At 41.1% G+C, this 20,229-nt stretch overlaps 1 protein-coding gene across 3 annotated transcripts; it reads right to left on the bottom strand.

Moving 5' to 3' along the window:
- Positions 1–304: 304 nt before the first annotated feature.
- LOC139995879 (uncharacterized) lies at positions 305–20,229 on the bottom strand. 3 transcript variants are annotated; one of them, XM_072019809.1, is made up of 5 exons: positions 13,927–20,229; positions 9,228–10,466; positions 8,417–8,908; positions 7,681–7,944; positions 305–7,581 (listed from the first exon to the last, which is right to left on the bottom strand). In XM_072019809.1, the coding sequence occupies exons 1-3, from the start codon at positions 14,090–14,092 to the stop codon at positions 8,469–8,471; spliced, it is 1,845 nt and encodes a 614-aa protein (XP_071875910.1). In that variant the 5' UTR covers positions 14,093–20,229; the 3' UTR covers positions 305–7,581; positions 7,681–7,944; positions 8,417–8,468. The 3 variants fall into 3 exon arrangements, with proteins under 3 accessions (XP_071875910.1, XP_071875900.1, XP_071875919.1); XM_072019799.1 differs by having other exon boundaries at positions 305–7,944; positions 13,927–14,120; positions 14,691–20,229; XM_072019818.1 differs by lacking the exon at positions 13,927–20,229 and adding an exon at positions 12,256–12,980 and having other exon boundaries at positions 305–7,944; positions 9,228–11,945.

Raw genomic sequence — 20,229 nt, 5'->3', positions numbered from 1 at the left:
TTGGCTTTTCTGCACGTATTTTGCTTTTTTCCTCGCATATTGTGTAGTTACATAAATATAGTATTGAGCGTGCATATTGTATAAAAAAGGAAGACCACAATTGTTCACCATTAATTTCCAAATACATATCTCTGAATTAATTCAACTGATACTCGTTATACGCAGTGTGTTATATAATATTATAGTTAATAGCACGAAAGAAATATTATTTATTTCTAGTTGGCTTGATGCTCTTAGTACGGAAACGCAGACAATATGTAAACTTGAAGTTTTCAGCAATGAAAGGATTACGTATAAACATAAATTTGTATGTAAACATCTGCAATGTTTTTACTTTTACAATGTTTGTTACTTATACGTTACTATTACAATTTGCAATGTTTTTGCGCGTTTCGAATAAAAATTATCCCTTGGTGTTTTTTAATGCTTACAACGTACCAATAAATGTTTCGAATAATTGCACATTTATTTATAAAAGATTTTTGTGAATTTTTATAAATGCATATATAAAAAATATAACGTAAATATTATAATAGAGTTTGCAAAAACAATTTTTCTACGTACTTCAAACGCGATGTTCATATACATATACGTATGTGTAAGATTATTAATGCATAGTGTATAAAGAGGACAAAAGGAAAATGATGAGTTCAAAATCCAAGAAGAAGAAATGATCGTTAAGAAATTTTATCATCGATCGTCAGCTTTACATATTTTACTAAAAACCCTTTCCCGACCTTCGTCGCTATATCTTTGATCCCAAGACAGCGTTTTCTTAATTTTTTTTCTTTGTTTTTCATCTCTGAAGTGGCGAATCTTCTCAGCATTTCTACAAAACTATACGATTTATCGAGTAGGTATTTATAGGTTTCGAAAGTTCACCATTAAACTTAGCTCGCTAACTCACTAATCAAATATATCATACAATCACTAAATTATTGCTTTGTCGTGCTTTGTATCACACTAATCTAAATCTTATGTTTTCTGTTTATCTTACGTTTTTTTCCTTTTTTTCCTCGTTTTCATTTTTCCTCTTTTTTTTTTTTAATCCTTTTCACAAAAGCCAGGTTTACTGATGATCATGCCTGCTTCTCTATAAAGTTCTGCTTTCACCGATGCGTTTCTTTTTCCCCTAACGTTGTTCGCTCGTATCTTGCCCTTGTTTCTACGTGTGTTTTCTCGTGGTACATGCGAAATGATTCGATGGCGCAGATAACTTGCAGATTTCAGACTTATCGACTCTGCATGAAACTCGAGCGAAATCTAAATTATCGCGTACGGAGGCGAGCCTGGATCGCGCTCTAATTAATTTCATAATTGGATTTAATAAAGGATAACCCGTTTCTTATCTAGTGCCTGAAAATTGTCCGTTTAACGTGCAATGGATAATTCATTTTTCACGTCCTCTTACGTCGTTGCGAATAATTTTCTCCTAAATTACGTTCAGAAATAAAAGATCTTGAAAACGAAGCTTAACATCAATCTATGACAATTACTGTATCATAACATCGTAATTAATTTATCACAACGTATAAGAAAATTCATATTAACACATAAATACCAAGAAATATAAATTGTATTTATAAGAGCGACTCTATCGTAGAGGACCGATACAAACCAAATTCCAAAAACATCGAGCTCGGCATTGTAATGTCTTTTTTTCTTTTTTTTTCTTTATGAAAGCGTTCGTGTATCGAGATTAATTAGAGGCGATCGTTCTCGCGAAAAGTTTCGGTGTAGCGAAAATTCGACTAACATATACGTACATATACACATACATATAGCATATATCGTGCATATTCGGTCTAATAAGTTAATTAATTATAGTTACAGCGGACAACTTTTGTCGCGTTGGTTTCGTTGTTCATTTTTACCGTGTTTTCGAACGTACGTAATTTTAACAGTCAGCACCTTCACGCTTATTTTACTCTCTTTCTTCTCTTTCCTTTCTTTTCTTTCTTCCTCGCGTCGTCTTTTCCTTCTCATTGTTACTCGTTTGCTTATTGACAACAATCGCGAAAGGTGACATTAATTACGTTTTATCGCTGCGTTTAAGAGCGCCACGGCTTCGGCGTAGTTACGTTTAAGTACTTTGGTCCTCTTTAGAGTCTTCTAAACGCTTAATTATGCGACGAATCGAAATAGCAATCGGTCTCTCGCTGAAGAAACAAGGAAAATCTTCCCTCGTCTCGTTTTGCTTCCACTCTTTCCTCGTTCTTCGGCTCGTTTGTCCTTTAGCTAACATTATAACGGCTATGAGGCAATAAGTTTCATCAGGGCTCCGTTTAATCAGCTTTATCTACTAGAAAAATTCGGTTAAGCGTGGCTTCGTGACGGCACGACGCAAATCCGAGTAATTAACTCTGACATACGCAAAAAGTAGAAAATTAGTAAATTATGTTGTACCGAAAAACTTAGCCAATGGAAAGATTTAGATCAATTATGCTGATAATATAACGACGCAATTATAAAGTTTCCTTCAACTTACGAGACAGATCTCGCTCAGATTAGAAACTTAGAAACTTCTTGATTCGTTGTCACGCGGAAATTAGTTTCAATATACAGGGCGTTTTAAAACTTCCATCCTATAATTTAAAGTCATTTTGCGACCCGAAAGATGTTCAACCCTTAAAGGCTATTTACAAGTTAGGATAATTTCACTTCGTATGAATTTTCTCTTGATGCTATCGCTCTGTAACAGTACAATGTTATTTGTAGCCACTTTGAACGATAATCTTCTACCTTCTAGTATCGAACAACGATGAAACGTTTAATTCTACTTGTCCAATTTTGTTAATTCTTTTTATTCGAAACAGATATGCCGTTTGTGAACTTTTACCAAGTAACTTTTACGGTAGCCTTTAAGGATCAATCTTTCTGCAAGAAGGAGCGATTAATGTTTTAAAAATTTCATTTCCAACTTTCTTTCTAAATATCCTGTAATATAATATATTATTAACTTCTGCTCTACAATCCGAGTTTAATAATAATCCCAATGAAATCAATAAAGTTATTTTTAAAATATATCACAGTAATTTTACCCAGATAATCGTCGTACACATGCACGATTCCTCCAATTCGATTAAATTCGGCTCGAAGTACGAACGCACAGCCAATAAAAATTGTGTGTTCTTTATGACGTTGAACAAGAAAAATTGATTTTCACTGGACCGAGAAACGTACGAGGCATGATCGTCCTGGGTCCTGGCTTAACTCGTTTGCGTATCTAAAAAATAGCGTCGACTGCTTGTTTATCGTTAATATAGTTAATAATTACACCATTTTTATCGTACCATTTTTTTTTTTTGTAAATTTTTTTGCTTTCGTTCAAGTTTACACTACGGCGACGATCTAACGTTAGTTTGTATTCGCGTGTTCATCAGTTCTGCGGTTTGCTACGTCGTTTCTTTTCTTTTCTCCCCCCCCCCTTTTTTTTTCTTCTTTACCATTGAATAATTAACTCCACTAACTTATCATGCTTTCCTGTCCACGAATTCGACAAAAAAGCATCGAGGAAATCGTGTTTCGAAAACTTTTTCCAACGCTGAAAATAGTCTTCGAGACGGTAACGAATTTTTGTAATTTTTTATTCGAGTCAAGCATTGATCGCTGAGTCGTTTGATCTTAAAAAACGAAGGAATTTAATTATTTGTAGATCTTTTTCATTGAAATAATGGCGAGAATTATTAGAAATTTGCTAAAAATAGTATTATGTGATAAAGATAATAATAATAGCGTTAACAGTAAGCAACGTGCTTTCATACTTGTATAGCATCTTTCGAATTATTTATCACCACTGTAGCGATTATTAGACTGCAGGTATCTATGCAAATTCATATTTTTCTGAACGCAACACTAAACATATGATATCTAAACAGAAATTTATTTCATCTACTAAGTATTATAACAACTACTCTACTTTCCATATTTTACACGTATCCTGTTCATTGTTGTTTCTTTAAATTTCTCATAAATGCATAGAAATCTCTAATCCAGCAACTATCGAACGAGAAAAATCGGTATCGTAGCTCTTCGTTAAATAATAATCTCAGTGATCAATTGCTTGCGCTATACTATATCTTTTTTTAATTTTCTAATTCGAAGAATCCAGACGTTAATATACTTCGCCTTTCCTAAGAAGTTTTATCTTTGTTAAAATTTGTTGCGCTGATGAAGAAGATGTACTTTGATAACCATATAGATCATTCTCTTTTGTTTCATTATTGACTACCGTTACGAGGTTAACTCTAATTGATTAGAGATTCGATTGACTGTCGAGTATTGTGTATTAGAGCACGAAAACGAGACTGGTACAGCTTGTGAATATCATTGAAGATGTGGATCAAATTTGCCAACGACCTGTTCGAATTGGTCGCTCCCGGTTATCGCAACACCGGCATGAACTATTATTATCCGTCTCCCATAATATTGAATAGAACTGGAATGTTTGGTTTGTCCCATGGAAACGAACGTACGGGACGATTATTCGAAGCTGTTCCCTTAATCGTTGAAACTTGGTCAGACACAGACTCGCTTAACTCATCGTTAATTAAAATGATATAAATAAAAGCGTTAAGAGAAAATAGCTACTACGTCTAGGAACCTTATACTTACAATTATAATAGACTTTATATAAGAACATGGAAAAATAATCGAATATATTTACATGTCAACAGCCAATCTAGTCTTATAGAATCGAACGGACGAACGTTAGGCAAGTCTATTTCTGACTTTTTGCTCAAACACTGTTACGAGCAACGTACACGTGATTTCATTAATCCCGTTTACAACCGTCGATCTATCAGAAAGAGTGGAATTAAATTCAGAGTTGTATCTGTTTTTAAAATCTTCCTCTTTCTCTTAATTTTCACCCTTCAAGGCTATCATGGATCTTGTTTTGATGTTATCGTTCAGTAACGATACCACCATCGTCGTGTTATTTGTGACCAGCGCAAACGGTAATTTTGCTGCTCCTCATCTAGATCGAACAACGATAAAACACTTAATTTTGTAGTTTAATGAAGATTCGTCTCGGAAAACTCTCATTCGTGATCGCCTTTAAGGGTCGAGTTTTCTTCCATTTTCTGTTTTCGAAGAATCACCTGCACGTTGCTGGTATGTCGAATGCAGACGTGAAAATCCTCGAGATCGAGGTTCGACGTTGCTCTGCTAAACAGATACACGGAGCGAGAAAACTTGCAGACGCATTCGACGCCGTTTTATTCTCATTTTCTTTAGTTCATTAGAAACTTAAACCGCTAAAGCTCGTTTGTTCCGTTGCGTCCGTTTAAAAACTACTTAACGCGAACTAACCGATACCTCGAGTACGCAATAATACAATCGGTCGATCCCCTAAGTTTCTTGTTTTTTTTTTTTTTTTTTCTAATCGCTGAAAATGTTCTCGTACCAAAATATCTCTACGGTCGTTATAAAAAACGCGTTTTTTTCCCCACGTGAAAGCAACAGCGACACGAACAACTTAAATTTAAGAACGATCACTTCACCTATTATACAAGACTAAGCCCCGTTTTTCGAGGCAACCTAAGATAAAACGATACAATACAAGCGTAGCTCACTGACTAGAGCGGAAGTCTCTTTATTTCTTTTTTTAGTTTCCTGCCGGTGCTTGTCCTTGATATTTTCTATACGTCGACATTCCTTTCGTCTTTCCCGCTCTAATTTTCCTTCCGTCGTTATAATAAAATATTAAATTAATATTACGATTAAGAACGTTGTAAGTACGAGTGAACTAGACGATAAATAAAACGACTATTGGACTAGGAACGATAAAAGCGTAGCTAACGATCTAAGTACAATCTTATGCGTAGAACAGTCTAAATATATTTTGCAATATTTGTTCATTTATTAACTCCTAAAATAAAAATTTACGCACTTACAAACTATCGAGTAAAAGCTGCATTATTGCGTTATTAAATTAGAAATTGTCGAAGGAGATTTCCATTTTCGAAATTTACGATAAAAGAAGAATCTCAAAATTTTGTCAGTGATCGATCATCAACTAGAAGCCTTTGACTAGATAGGCGATTAGGAAATTCCTCGAGGATGTAAAAAGTTCCCCTAATTTTTTAATATGCAGATCGAGTCATTCTATAAATCATCTCATTGAAGAAAAAAGAAAAAAAAAAAGAAAAAAACGAAAAATGGCGGTCTCGTTGGCGTATACCTCTGACAACGAGGAAATTACGGGAGGATGTTCTATAATTTAGGAGAGCGAAACGAGAGAGCGACCCTTTCGCCACCAATGGTCATTCCTGCATTCAACAGGTGGTCCAGTTTACGTGAAATGTTGATGAAAACCTCCGACGTGTGCTCATCCTCCCTCCATCGTTCCCATTGTACGCCAAGGGCGCCGATGGAACTTTGGAAAAACGATTCCTCGAGGAAATTACGTTCGCGTGGAAACTTTTCGCGCTTCTAACATCGATAGTCTCCTATCATCCATCGATAGGTATCGGATATCAACTTGCCCGCGAATCATTTCGACGACGGTCAAGTTACGATACGATATATTGTTTTACCTCGTCGTGAAGATATTACTATATTTGTACGAAAAATAAATACGAAAGGAAGTTGAGAATGAAGTTGAGATTAACGTCGAGCAGAATCGAAAAAGAAGAGGCACGTTAAAACGTTGATAAGTATGAATCATGGAGAATGAAACGAAATTCTCTTTGGCTATAGCTTGTCCTGAAATTAATTGGTCGCCTGAGATCGCTTTCCCTATCACGAATCACGTTTCAGTCTGTGTTTCGACTAAGATAGAACTAAGATAGAAGTCAAATATTCCTATCAACATGCTAATGATCCCAATCAGTGGATCCGTTATATACAGGCTATTACGTTAAGTGAAATTGCAGAAGAGCACGCAGAAAACTAATAAGAATGAGACGATGGTACACGAATTGCCACGCGACATCTGAAAGATGCCAAGTTTCATCAAAGAGAAGATCGTTAAATCGACTAGTAAGCGTACTTGGAGCATGCATTATTTTCATTGGATTCCGAAGTTCTTTGACTAGAATTGACCCGGTTTCCATCGACTATCGGCGATTCGAAATGAATTTTACTCACAAATTGATGGTCCCTCGATAGTATTGCATCGATTTTCGCCGCGCTGTTCGTTCTTTGCCTCTCCCTATCGTATTCCAGACACTTCATCGGGAAGCGAACGAGCGTCGTTTTCGTTTCCCTTGATGCCACGCGAATATCGATTTCACCGGACGACGAATAGAATCTCATCGAGCGTCCATGGACGAAAGGAATGTCGTTTGAATCGCACCATGCGCGTCTTGATGCAATGAAACACGTGTCTCCTTACTTTACGACGATTTATCCCTGTATATACGCTCCGTTCTCCTCTAACGTTCCTTTCTCTGTGCGAACACGACTTTAATAATCAGCTTACGTTAATAATATACGCTTTTGAATGTTTACTCACACGAAGAACGAAACGAGAATTCAGAACGTTAGTTTAACCACGATATTCTCGTGTTGGTTCAACGTCCGCCTATTTTATAGGTTTCATCTTCGAAATGTCTGTTCCTTGCTTGCTGGTAGCTTCTGGTGACACGAATCGCGATCAGTTTGAGATCGTTCGCTTCGCCAGACTGGGAACTCGATGATTCGATTCGTGATTGCCGGTTAATAACGAAAAATCACCTGTGACGTCAACGATCGAAATTCTTCGTTGTTTCTGTTGTTTCGTGGACGAATCCTTCCTTTTACGGTTTTCATCGAGAGAATGTTTCGTGGGATTTTTTGGAAGTTTACGAGAGGGAGGAAGGGAAACAACGAAGTAGTCATCATTGTTGGAACTGTTGAATTCCAAAAAGATTGAATTGACCCAATGAAGTTGATACCAGAAGGGATTGCACCTTGGAGAATCTTTTCTTGCATTTCGTTTATCGTCTGATGCGTCGCCAACTGAAAGAAAAGAATTACGAGTTGATTTCTTGGAGGATAAATTATTTCGAGGATTTAGAGATCTATGAAACATCTTCGAGCTATTCAAGTATCTTACTACATTCGTTATCTGTTTACACTAATCAGCCGAATTTTCTTAAACATTCAAACTTATAACTGTTCAATTTCAAAGACTCTACTCTAATATCTAATATTCTCTCTTCTTATCCTTCAAACATTATAGCGTTCTTTCTCACAACTACTTCCTGAATTGCTTCAAATTTTCTTATCAAAGATTCTATTCTAGTATCTAATATTTTCACTCTCAACTTTTCAAACATTTTCCGACACCGTCAACTTCCATTTACTTAATTACCCAGAATTACTTTCCATAAATTCTCTTTTGAATTTTACCAAAAACATAAGCCAAACCTGACTCAATTTTCTCGATCGTTCTTCAAAGTTTTCCAGTACCTGAAGCTTAAAAACCTACTTGATGACGTGCAGCGACACTAGCGCCAAAAGTGACCGTAACTCGATGGAATCTATTGAGGTGCATCTAGGTCATTGTTGGAATCGTCGTTCTCCCTCTGACAGGCGGACTCCAGGTGCTTGTTCAGGTAAGATTTGAGCGCGAACGATTTGTGACACTTGTGGCACTCGTAGTTCTTGTCCGCGGAGTGCGTCTGCATGTGAGCGCGCAGATTCGACCGATCGGCGAACGCTTTGCCGCAATGCGCGCACCCGTAAGGTTTCTCGCCCGTGTGACTTCTCAGGTGTCCTTGGAGTAGCCACGGTCTGGAGAACATCTTGCCACAGACACCGCAACTGTGTGTTAGTTTATGGGTCAGCACGTGCATCGCCAGGGCTGGCATGCTTACGTATGCTTTGCCACAGTGGATGCATTTCTTCGCCGATTGCGAGTCGATACTACGATGGGTTTGCTTGTGTCGTGACAAGTTTGACGAAGTCGCGTACTGTTTACCTGGAGACAGAAAATTGTTGCTGTGAACGATGGTTTCATGACGGGGCTGACCTGCTGTTCGGGTCTGAATGGATTCTATTTTTCTATTTTTCACATTTTATGTAGAAACTCCGATTTGAAAGCTTAATCGGTGCCTTTGAAGCTACAAAAATTTGTGTAATTAAAATTCAATATCTTTCTTTTCTAAAATATCTATAACAATGAAATGAACGACACTCGCAGAAACGAGAATGAGAGTACTTCAGATGGCGTAATTCACTGACAACAGCTACCCTGATCCCAATATTTCTCACGATTCCTAATTTTCTCAACAACTTACCGCACTCGCAACAGACATAACGCCCGATCTTTGACGCCTCGAGTCCCTCAACCGGTTCAGCCTCCTGCGTCTTCTGAATAGGTAAAACCTTCTTATTCTTCGACCTCCCGTCAGTCACTAATAAAGTGTCATACGTATAACTCGCCGGTTTCACCTCGCTCTGTTCGAGCACCGTTTGCACCTCTTTATCCTTCTGACTGGGTTGCGAATTGGGATTATTATTTTCAATATCGCTGCTACACTCTGACGTAGGTGGGGTCAATGGTGGTGCTGCCTCTATGGCTTGGAGAAGATGCTGTTGCTGTGGTAGTAGTTGGGGTGGATGATGTGTAGTCATGATCGGCGTGCACGGGATGGTCGGTGTGCACGGGATGGTCGGCGTGCACGGGATGGACGGCGTGCTGTAGGTGAGCAGAATCTCTTGAACAGGGGACAGTGGGATGAACACGCTTCCCGTTTGCTGGACTATCGTTGCGCTGGGCTCGTAAATGATGCTAGCTGTTGTTGGTTGCTGGTGTTGGTGATGGGTGTAGACTGTAGAACTTGTTAAACCGATAGTGTTCACTTGGTAGATCGGTTGATTCGGTTGGTACACCGTCATCTCTTGGATATCGGTTGCAGGTGACTCTATCACGTTTTGCGGCCCGATGGCGACACTGGGTGGTGGTAATGGGGGCAGCGATCTTGAGAGCTCTAGTAAATCGTGTGCAGCTTCTGTTTCAGCCGCTGAACGGTCTTTGAACATCGAGGACACGTAATTGGTGATCACATTGCCGTTATTGGACCCTATCCTTGAATCAGACGTGGAATGATCCGCTGTTTCTTCCACGTGGTACGGTGTAGCGGTGTTCGAGGGTGGAGAAGGCTCCCTCGGTGGCGTGTAATGGAGCACGGTCGTATGTTGCTGATGGTCTGTGTGAACTGTTTTGGACGGTGATCTGGGAGCCGTGGAAGGCAACGTGGACGTCGTGATCGTTGTGTCCTCGACGCTCAAGGCGATTGATTCTGTCGTTTGCGGAGCTACCACCGTGGATGGTGAGCATGTAGCTGTGCAGGTGATCACCGATGTCTCCGTTCGAGCTGTAGTCGAAGATTCCGTCGATGGTGTACTCGTGGTGTTTGTCGTTGTCGTCATGTCCACACTGCTAGGCTCGTTTACCTTCTCCTTCGGGACATTCTGCTCGAGCGTCTTCGCTCCTGCCGTCGCAGTCGTGTCTTGGGACTTCGTATTCAGGTATTCTGCGACAGAGAAGATATTTCTGCAGCTGTGACTGGTTTACAAAGTCGATCGATGCATTTAAGATGACCAATTCTTATATACAATTTTGAGATACCATTGATGTGTCTAAAACTAATGGTCTTTGCAAGATATAGAGTTTAAACATGCTTAATCCCTTAACCTACAATCGTGTGGGAGACGTGGTACATCGATGTTATTGATTTATTATTCACTTCAAGATAATAAATCTTTCATGTTCAATGATCAATTGTAATAATTATTTATCAAATATCTTGCAGAATAAGATTAGTTGTACCTTACACATGCATTTACATATCAAAAGACATGTGCGATTTGCACAACTTCGAACGCTCAGCCAAATCGTGAAATGGCTCGGCGTGCGACCAACCTTGTTGTCGTTTATGGCACGTGCTATTGCAACTTAAGTCGTAAGGCAAGAATTAGCCTGGTACATACGTACTTTGCAAATCTTCAAATTAAATTTCCATAGAAGCGAGGCCTTAAACGAAGAGAGCCTTGTTCTACATCTTTGACTTATATTTGTATTTTGTTTTCTACTTCACGTGTTCTCAAACTTGATTTCGAAACTAAAATATCCATCGTAATTTCGTTACTCTTAATCATCGTTTTACTTTGAGTCGTAGAATCTCCCTGCTTTGATCGTACCACAAATTTAAAACCATAGTATATACAATTTCAAGGTACTATTAACGTTACGTGGCTCATAAATTCTAAAATTTGAACGATCCCTCAAATTCTCTGCTCCATCGTTCCAGGTAAGTTCTCAAAGCGAAACGAGGAAGCTGGCGCAATTCAATAACCGCGGTTGCTTTCCTTCCTGCGAGAAAAAAGCACGGAAAAGTCGAAAAAAAGGAAGGAGAACACAAAGGAGAGCCAGGAGCACTTTGAGCAAAGGAGCGGAAACAGCATCGTCAGCCCTATTTCGTCCCTTCCTTCCGCGACAATGCGATATTAACGAGACAACTGACGAGCGACAGCGCGGCGCGTAACTCGATTTCTTAATTTGACTTTTTAATCGAGGTTTAACGAGGAGAAATCGCGGGGGAGAGGAGCGTGCCGGGTTCTTCTGTTGTCGACGTGCCAACGAAAGAGTGTCGAACCTCGTTGTAGCAGCGGCAAGAGGGTGAGACGAAGGAGGACCAGGGATTATGACGGCAAGCATGTTGGAAACGAGGTCAAAGGGGATGGGTGGCTGGCCAAGGAAAGTGTACGACCGAGCGGATATAAAATTTCACGATAACTCGGTTATGAAACTGCGTGTCTCGTTTCAACGACGTTCCTCTTATCTTCTTTCCTTTTTTTTCCTTAGAATTGTTTCGAGTCTCGATTCAGTGTTGTTGTCGCTGTGTTTCACGGACACCTCCCTTGGGACAAGTTTCTTTGCTATTAGCGTGACAACGTGATGAGCCTGCAATTTTCTCCGAGATTTACAAAGTCTTGCGTTTTCAGCAGTCGAGCTACAAGAAGATGAGATTGAGTCAATTGTGCGTTATTAAGTGCTTAGATTGGCAGAATTCTTTGATTTCATGGACTAGTTTGAAAGATTTTGAAGTATCATGATTTTTCTAAATCAGATGATCGGATGGTTTTTTGATGTTTGATCGTTCGAAACAATCGATGCTCGTTAATTTCGATATTAATTCTAGTATCGGTTGGCTTAATTGGGAAACTCCAGAAAGCTCACAAAATGCAAGTAAGAACAATTATCTTCGTACAATAGCATTGAAAATCTGAAGAACTTATGAATCTATTGTATCCATATATTACCTCAGTTTTGATCATAGAAATCTGTCTCTTTCTCAAGATTTCACCATTTAAGTCGACCTAACTGAAACGTCAAGCGAAATGTTTTATCTTCAGCAAGTTTCTGACGCTTTTACGATGGGAATCGTTCGTATTTCACGTTCGATTGGCCTGGTTTTACCGAGAGAGGCTTCAAGCAAGCGTGTACTGGCATTGTAACGAGTCTTAAGTGCGGTCTTTGTAGCTCCATTAACGTCTCTGGCAAGTTTCGCATGACACTCTCTCATTCACTCGATTACTGAACGCGAAGCATAAACGGGGCCGTTGCTGGAAACTGCTGCCACCGGGAACGACAATTCAGACAATTAATGCAGCTTTGCCGTGGTGAGTAACACGTTACCGCGAATTACTCCGACGCTAGGAATTTTCACCACGACGACGCTAAAATATCGTCACGACAAAGCCTCTTTGAAAGTATTTATAAAAATATATGTATATACATCATGGCCCTAATTTCGTAGTACAATGCGAGTTGATTAATATAGTTTCTGAACGGTTCATTTATAAAAAGACGGGAGAGTTTGTACGTATTTAACACGTTGATCCTTCGACTAATCCCTCTGCAGTCCTTGAATTTTTAATATCTCAATTTCGCTTTAGTTTCAACCGAGTAAAAGTGTTTTAATGTTTTAAGGGAACCTTTGGCATAAAATTCAAATGAGAAATTATCTATATCAAGAATGATTCTTTCACATTTTCCACGTCATTCACTTGCATCTTGTTCACTAGTTATTTCCCACCACATAGACGATGTGAAGGGCAATTCAGTTTTTTGCACAAGTATGCAGAAGGTTTTCTTGCTAGGAGCAAGACACGCGTCCGTGCAGTGCCTCGGCACGAGATGAACGATATATGGCTACAGGCTGAATCAATACCACGGGCCAATAGCAACAATCGTATTAATTGAACGTAATAATAGCAAGTAAGAAATCGCTCAACATTCTTCATCGTGATATAACGATACTCGTTTCTGAATCTTCACGCGCGACCGCGATCGATTTTCCGCTTCAAAATCGACCATTATTATTTTTATTTGTAATCGAGCTTCATCCCTTTTCAGGATGATAACGCTTTGAGAATCATGGTTTAAAATAATCTTCTATGCTATATAATTCTTTTGAGTATGCGTTTGAAAATGCTTTCTACGTAAGATAAAATTGAACATATTCAAATAAGTCTAAATAAATTGAGATTCAAGTAAGTCCGATTACGTCCCCCAAGAATAACAAAAAGTCCAAATAAATGCCCATAAATCCAGACGAATTTAAAACTATCTAAATAAATCCAAATAAGTTTAAATAAATAAAAAAAAAAAAATAAATCCGACCAAATTCGAATAAATTCAAACACCTAAATAAAGAAGAACTAAAAAAGAAAAAATCAGTCAAAAGTCAGAAGGAAGCATGTATCAACTTTATATCTCGTAATCTTAATATCTGTACTCAATCGCAACAAGTATCAATCAATGAGAACCTTTGAGCTATAATCAACCCCCCACGTACTCCATAAAACATGAAATCCCCAAACACCTATCGCTTCTATCGTAAAGAATCCTCCTCGACCATTTAATTACTATACCAGGGATCATAATCGAGCCAAGGGTAGAACTATAAGAAGCCAGAGCCAGGATTGTACCTTGAGCAACAGGGGGTGCGACGCTCCCTTCTATGGGCGAAACTGGGATTTGTATGGTGGTCGGCGATGGCGTGGTCCTTCCGCGACCCCAGCTCTCGAATCCTCTGGCAACGTTGCTTATATACTTGTTGCACAGGGCCTTCTTCACCATATAACACCGCGGCATCTTGGCTTTTGGTTTCTTTCTCTTGGTCCTAAATAGAGAGAAATTCAGATCCGATGTAGACGAAGAATAAACAACTAACAAAAAGAAATCCTTCAATTTTTATATTTTTTCGGAAAAAAATTCTTCTCTATCTTCGTATTTCCAGAGCATCGGATAGATTTTTATTGAATTATTTCGATTATATTTCTGGTTAAAGAAAGCTGTGACGAATAAGAAGAGATCCTCCAATGTTTATATTCTTTTCGAAAAACAAAATATTTTTCTCACTGATCGATTCTTCCCGAGTTTGTACTTCCAGAGCACCAGATAGACGTTCGTCCAGCCGAAAACGATCGTCGTTTATCAAACGATCGATCGTGGTTTCGATTCGTGCAAAATGTCGCCCTGGTGGTCCTCGTAGAGGCCACCAGGATTACGGTCGATCGAACGATCGATGCCTCAACCCAGCAACGCCTCGTTTCTCATCGTCAATCTTCTCGTCTTCATCCTACTTCCTGTTGGCGATTGGATCACCTATCGAGTCTCCTCTTGCTCGTTAAACAAATTTCGTCCTGTGTTCCCTGTGTCGTACGATGAAACGTGTTCCAAGTGGACTTACACGAGCGTCTCGAGAGGAACTAGTCAAACTCCAAGTAATTACAGCATCGATATTCGATTCGCAGAGTTGATAAAAACGGGACACTTCCTTGTGGCGGGCTCGTTTCTACCGGAAATGTCGATTCCGATCGCCGTTTGGGGGCGGTATTTTAATTCTAGATGTCGTTGCACGATTTCAAACGGAGCTACGTGTGTATTTCACGTAAATATATATACACACGTGTCTGTGTGTATAAATATACTTGTATATTTGTGTATTTATATAGTGTGTGTATATATACACATATATAGATACGTGTATAGATTTATATTAAAATATCTTTTCGGCGAAGCGAGTCAGTCCAACTCGAGATTTCAGATACACCCGGAAATTGAGATTATCAGGAAGTGTTTCCTCACTGGAAATTTTCTTTTTAATAACACTTGGTTTGTGCGTGTTAACGTACGTGGTTCCAGATGAGATACCTCGGTGTAACTCGAGTTTATAAGAGAGAAAGAAAAATGTAGCTTGCCTTGCTTTATTTCTTCTTAGTTTGCTTCTTTTGTTTCTTTTCTTAGATTCTCTTTGTTGCTTTACCTTGTTTGTAATATTGCTTTCGTTGTATTCACGGGTGGAAGATTACGTGGTTCTTACGGTATTCCTCGGTCTTCGTCTACTTTTGCCCTGTCTTTCGCTTACTGTCGCCTCCGGTGCTTACGTTCTTCCTCTGGATAAATCTTTCATCTATACGCTTCATCGTAGTTTAATAAAATCCAAACAATCCGTATCAACTATTTTTATTAACGCTATTCTCTTCAGTAATTTTCTTTCGTACGCCGCTTGAAAAACTCTCTTCGATTAAAATTTGTTTCAGTGTTCACGGTTATTAAAAATGTACATATATTTCGTGATTATTTATGAATATTCATATTGTATTTAATTATTCATGTTTTATATCTCGGTTCGTCCTGATACCGCATCGAGTCTCTTTCAGAGGTCAGTTCTCGCCACTCGGACTAATTTTCACCGTCTACTCGCCCTCCTGATCCGAGCATCGTTCCATTCTGCCGGCAACACTCTCGTGCAGCATCGGGCGTGTCCATTCTCGCGACGATACCCTCATCTCGGCGATTTCGAGTGCGGTGAATCCGACAAATAATGATCGCGACGCCGCGTGCTTCCTCTTACTCTTCTCTAAAACTGTTTCAGTAAATTGCAAAAAAAACCTTTCCAAATATATTCCTTCTTCTCGATACAAATCACCAATTTTCCCGATAAAAACAGTCTCTCGTAGAACCGTCGATCTTCCACCATTAAACAGATTTTCTAATAAGAAGGTACAATTTCAGTAGCGTAGAGGAGCAAATCGAATCACCAGTTTCTTATCTCTGGAGCGAGCGGATTTATAAAATACGCTCGATTAATCGCGATTCTCTCGGCAGGCTGAATAACAGACCGAGCCAGTCAGGCTGTGGTTCTTCCAGCTGAAAATTCAAGCTGCTATGTTCGAGTTAACGAATTGTAAATAACCGAAGGTCCTTTTTCGGAAAGCAAACGTGTGCGTCGTGGAGGCAGGCGAGGTGTGCCTTTTGCAGGGACGAGCAACAAGTTGGACAACAGGTCCGCGATGTTTGTGTATCCGTACGTGTGCGCTGTCGCCTTACGTGTGTAGTCGATAACTCCCTCTGGTAAGTGGTCCCCTCTCCCTTTCTCTCTTTCACCCTGTCTCAGTGTCTACCGGTAGCCTGGTGTCTTGCTTGCCAGTCAGAAAGCAGGAACAAACCCGTAGGAGGACTTTGCGCGACTTCTTCGCCCTCTCTTAGCCTCCTCGTACTGGCGATGGCTGGTTTTGTACGGCGGGGAAGCACCGCGAAAGGAGGAACCCGCGTGAAGCTACAACTCTGCCCTCGTGCGGCTGTTCGCGGGCCTCGTCGCAGCCTTGGATCGCCGGTGGCTCACGGCGACGAACCACGTATGCGTTCCTAGTCCCTCCTCGTACTCTTTCTTCGTCCCACCTTTCTCTTTCTTCTATTCCTCTTTCTCCCTAACACCTTCGATTAACGCAGAAATAATTCAGGCTCGACTTTACCTGTCTACTCGGTTCGATACGACTGGATCGTTTGCCGTAGAGGGGTTGCTTCGAGTAACGCACACGGAAAACCCAAGCTCACAATACACATAGACGCGAGTATCATGAAAGCAGCACCACGGAAGTATACGTAAAAGTAACCACGACGACGAAACAAATGACGGGTGAACGTTGAAAACGACGTTGAACGAGGAAACGAAATAGGTTTTTGCAAGCGGTGGCACGTAAGTAGCACTAGGGTCTCTAGACACGTAGAGAGAGGCACGACATGGACGAGCAGAGCGCGGTTACGAGCAGCACGACGCGCGCTTGGTCGACCGGTCAACGATAGATCGAGGCTCGTCCATGGGCCCCGGTCGCGTTCGACGACGTGGCACACCGGACGCGAACGTCTACGGGCACGAAGATCGAAGATGAAGATGTACCACCTGTGGGCGCAGAAGCAACAATTGTCCGCCGTGTATCGCGGTGGAGGGTAGCCCGACTACATGGCTCGTACCGGGTGTGGCTGGGGTGCAACTGCCAATGCAGCGTCGTCGAGCAGCGTCGCCCCGCGTCCTGGGCGCCTGCGTCCTTTCCTCCTCGCTTCGTGCAGAGCTCCTTCTCGCTTCCCTCCCTAAAAGGCCTGCACACAACCTGCCCGGTGTTGCCCTCTCTGTCTTCCCAGTCCTCTTCCACCCTCTTTACGCTTTGTCTCTTTTTTTCCTCCATACTTTCCCCCTATTTCTGTCCTGCTCCGTAAACCATCCCCAGTACCTCTTTCACCCTCGTAAACTGCTCCTCCTTCTTTATCCTATACGTTGGTTATTTCTTTCCTTGTTCCGCTTTATCAACCATCCCCTGTCAAGCGTGAGCAGCGTACTGCTCGTCGTCTCTCCGTTTCGCTTTTGCTCCGTTCCATCTCCAACGAACTGCCACACCGTCTCGCGAACACACACGCCAGCCATTATACGTATACGTGTATATATAAAGCTCTGGCTGGCTCCGCGATCGAGGGGTTGAAACGAGCAGAGGAACGAGGAAGCCGAGCAAGAGAGCGAACCGGCAGGGGTAACCCACCCCTCGCCGCGACGCCGATGTGGCTCTTGCCCATCGATTTTGTACGAGTTCGGGGCCGGAGCAACACCTGTTACCGCGTCGGATGGAAAAGAGTCGTGGACGGGGCGGGGGTAGGAGCGGGTACGGAGAGCAACGAGAGACCAACGAAGAGAGCTATGCAACTAGCAGGCTGCACAAGGGGGTGTAGATGGCGAGAGAACGAAGGGTGGTTGCTTCTAGCTGGTGGTGGAATCATCCGGCGGGACAGAGATGGGATCGTCTAATGTGTAGTGAAATAGAGAAGATAGAGAAGAAGTATATAGAGATAGTAGAAGCTCGACGAATAGAAGGGTGATTCTGTGCAACAGAGAGAGACACCGTTATAGGGAGAGTTATGAGGGAGAGAGAGAAGAAGAAGCGAGGGTAAACAGAGACGAAAAGGAGGGTGGTTCGAGGGTGGCGAAGCAGGATGAACGGAGCGGAGGTGAGAACGTACGAGGAAGCAAGACAGGGAGAATGGAAGAGGGTGGCGAGTAGGAGGAAGAGAGAAAGGAAACGTCGGCGGCGGGCAAATAGCGACGTCGAGGAAACGCCGACGCCAATCGATAGCGCCGACCCCGGCGTCGTGCCGCGTTCGCTGCCAGGGTTTTGCGATAGCGCATCGCTCATGTTACCTTTTCTCTTTTTCCTTCTTCATCCTCTTTCTCTTTGCCAATCATCTAGTTCTCTCTTCCACTCACCGAAAGATCTCTCTTGGTCCTTCTTCTTACTCATTCCCAGCTTTGCGTCCTGCTTTCCTTTTGCTTTTTCCTCTCTGCCTTCGTTTACCACCCCCTCTATATTCCTCCTTTTCACCCTTTTACTGTTTCTTGCAGGTATTTTCCTATCTATCTTTCTCTTTTTCTCTCTCTCTCCCTCGCTGGTTACGGTTACGAGACGTCCTTGTTTTACAAGGTAGCTCTAGCTGTGCTTGTTCGTTGAATGTTCTCTGTCTTCCGTGCACGTGGTCGCCAAGAGAAGAGAGGAAGCCTGGGGTGGTTTGTATGCGTTCCTTATAATCTCGACGCTTACTCCTGGACGTCGTCTAACCGCTCGTATCGTCTGCGTCGTTCGCGATAGCGCATCGTTCACTTATTTAGCCTCTTCTTCTTCATCTTAGAATTCGCTCTTTTTCTCGCAGTCTCTTCCTGGTTGTGTTCATCCCTCGTGTTTTCCTTGATTCCTAGGGACGCCGTAAAGGTTATACGATCCTCCTCCTTTGCTTCTTCTGCTGGCGTGGATTTAATGATACCTAAGGAGTGGTCGAAATTCCTCGTAGACGAGAGAACTTTGTCTTTGACAGCTGGCAGCAAGATGATATAAGCTGCTGATATGTATTTTTCGTACGCTTGTGTAGAGTAGAATGGGTCATCGTGTATGTGATGGAATATATGCCGATAATGTTTGATCGGGGATTATAACAATCATTAGAACGTTTATACGTTTATGGAAAATTTAATCTGTTAACCAAACGCTTCTGTAATCCCGGAATTAAAAGTTAGTAAATCCAAATTCGTTTTCAGACAGAGAAGGCAACGAATAAATACGAAAGTGGAATACGCGAAAATGTCCAAAATGTCTAAAACAAAACATTCATTCATCATGAACAATCATATTTCTAGAACACAGAGAATATGAAAAAATACTCCAAATATTCAAAACAAAATATGTATTCTAATATTTAAGCTACGAAGAAATTTCATTTCAGTTGCATTCATAAGAACATGAATTTGCACAAACATTTATGGTGTAATAATAATTATTCGGCTGGGAATAATTATATTTCGAGAAAGATCGTGTATGGAGAGCGGAATGGCGAGTAGAGAAGCTCGAGGGAAAATATTTCTGCGGTTAGTTTCGTCGTGCCTTTGATAACGAATTAACGTAGTGTATGTAGGAACGTTTTTTCGTTTGGAAAACCGAGAATCGGTAGGGAAGAAAAGTCACCGGTGAATGGAGAAAGGAAATTTAAAAGGCGTCCTTTCAGAGGTTAACGCGATTCAATCCTTCGATACGTTCTTCCAGACACGACGGTCGATTCAATCGCGTGAAACTCCGAGAGAGGAACGCGATCCCGCATTACGGACCGTGTATTTTAGTTTTACGAGCCCCGCGGTCCCCGGTTACAAAACGCTCTTATTAATATTTATCGAGCCGCTTTCCAGTGTGGAGCTTTGACCGACAACGAGACAATTAAAACGCTGAACCAAATTTCAACGTAAGCCCCGAGGATTAAAGGAAAGTCTGATTAGCGAATCGTGTTACCGTTCGATCTTCAATTAAATGCAACAGAATTTTCATTCGCAATTGCCATTCCCCTTGTGTGCGAAAATGTTTCCTTTCCGTGAAACGAGCAGTTTTGCTCTGGAATTGTACGCGTTTCCATCTGTCTTT

The sequence above is a fragment of the Bombus fervidus genome, chromosome 2 (assembly GCF_041682495.2).
Source record: "Bombus fervidus isolate BK054 chromosome 2, iyBomFerv1, whole genome shotgun sequence".
In the NCBI taxonomy this organism is placed as follows: Eukaryota; Metazoa; Arthropoda; class Insecta; order Hymenoptera; family Apidae; genus Bombus; species Bombus fervidus.
The sequence above is the reverse complement of the archived record's forward strand: the minus strand, read 5'-3'. Positions and strand labels throughout refer to the sequence as shown.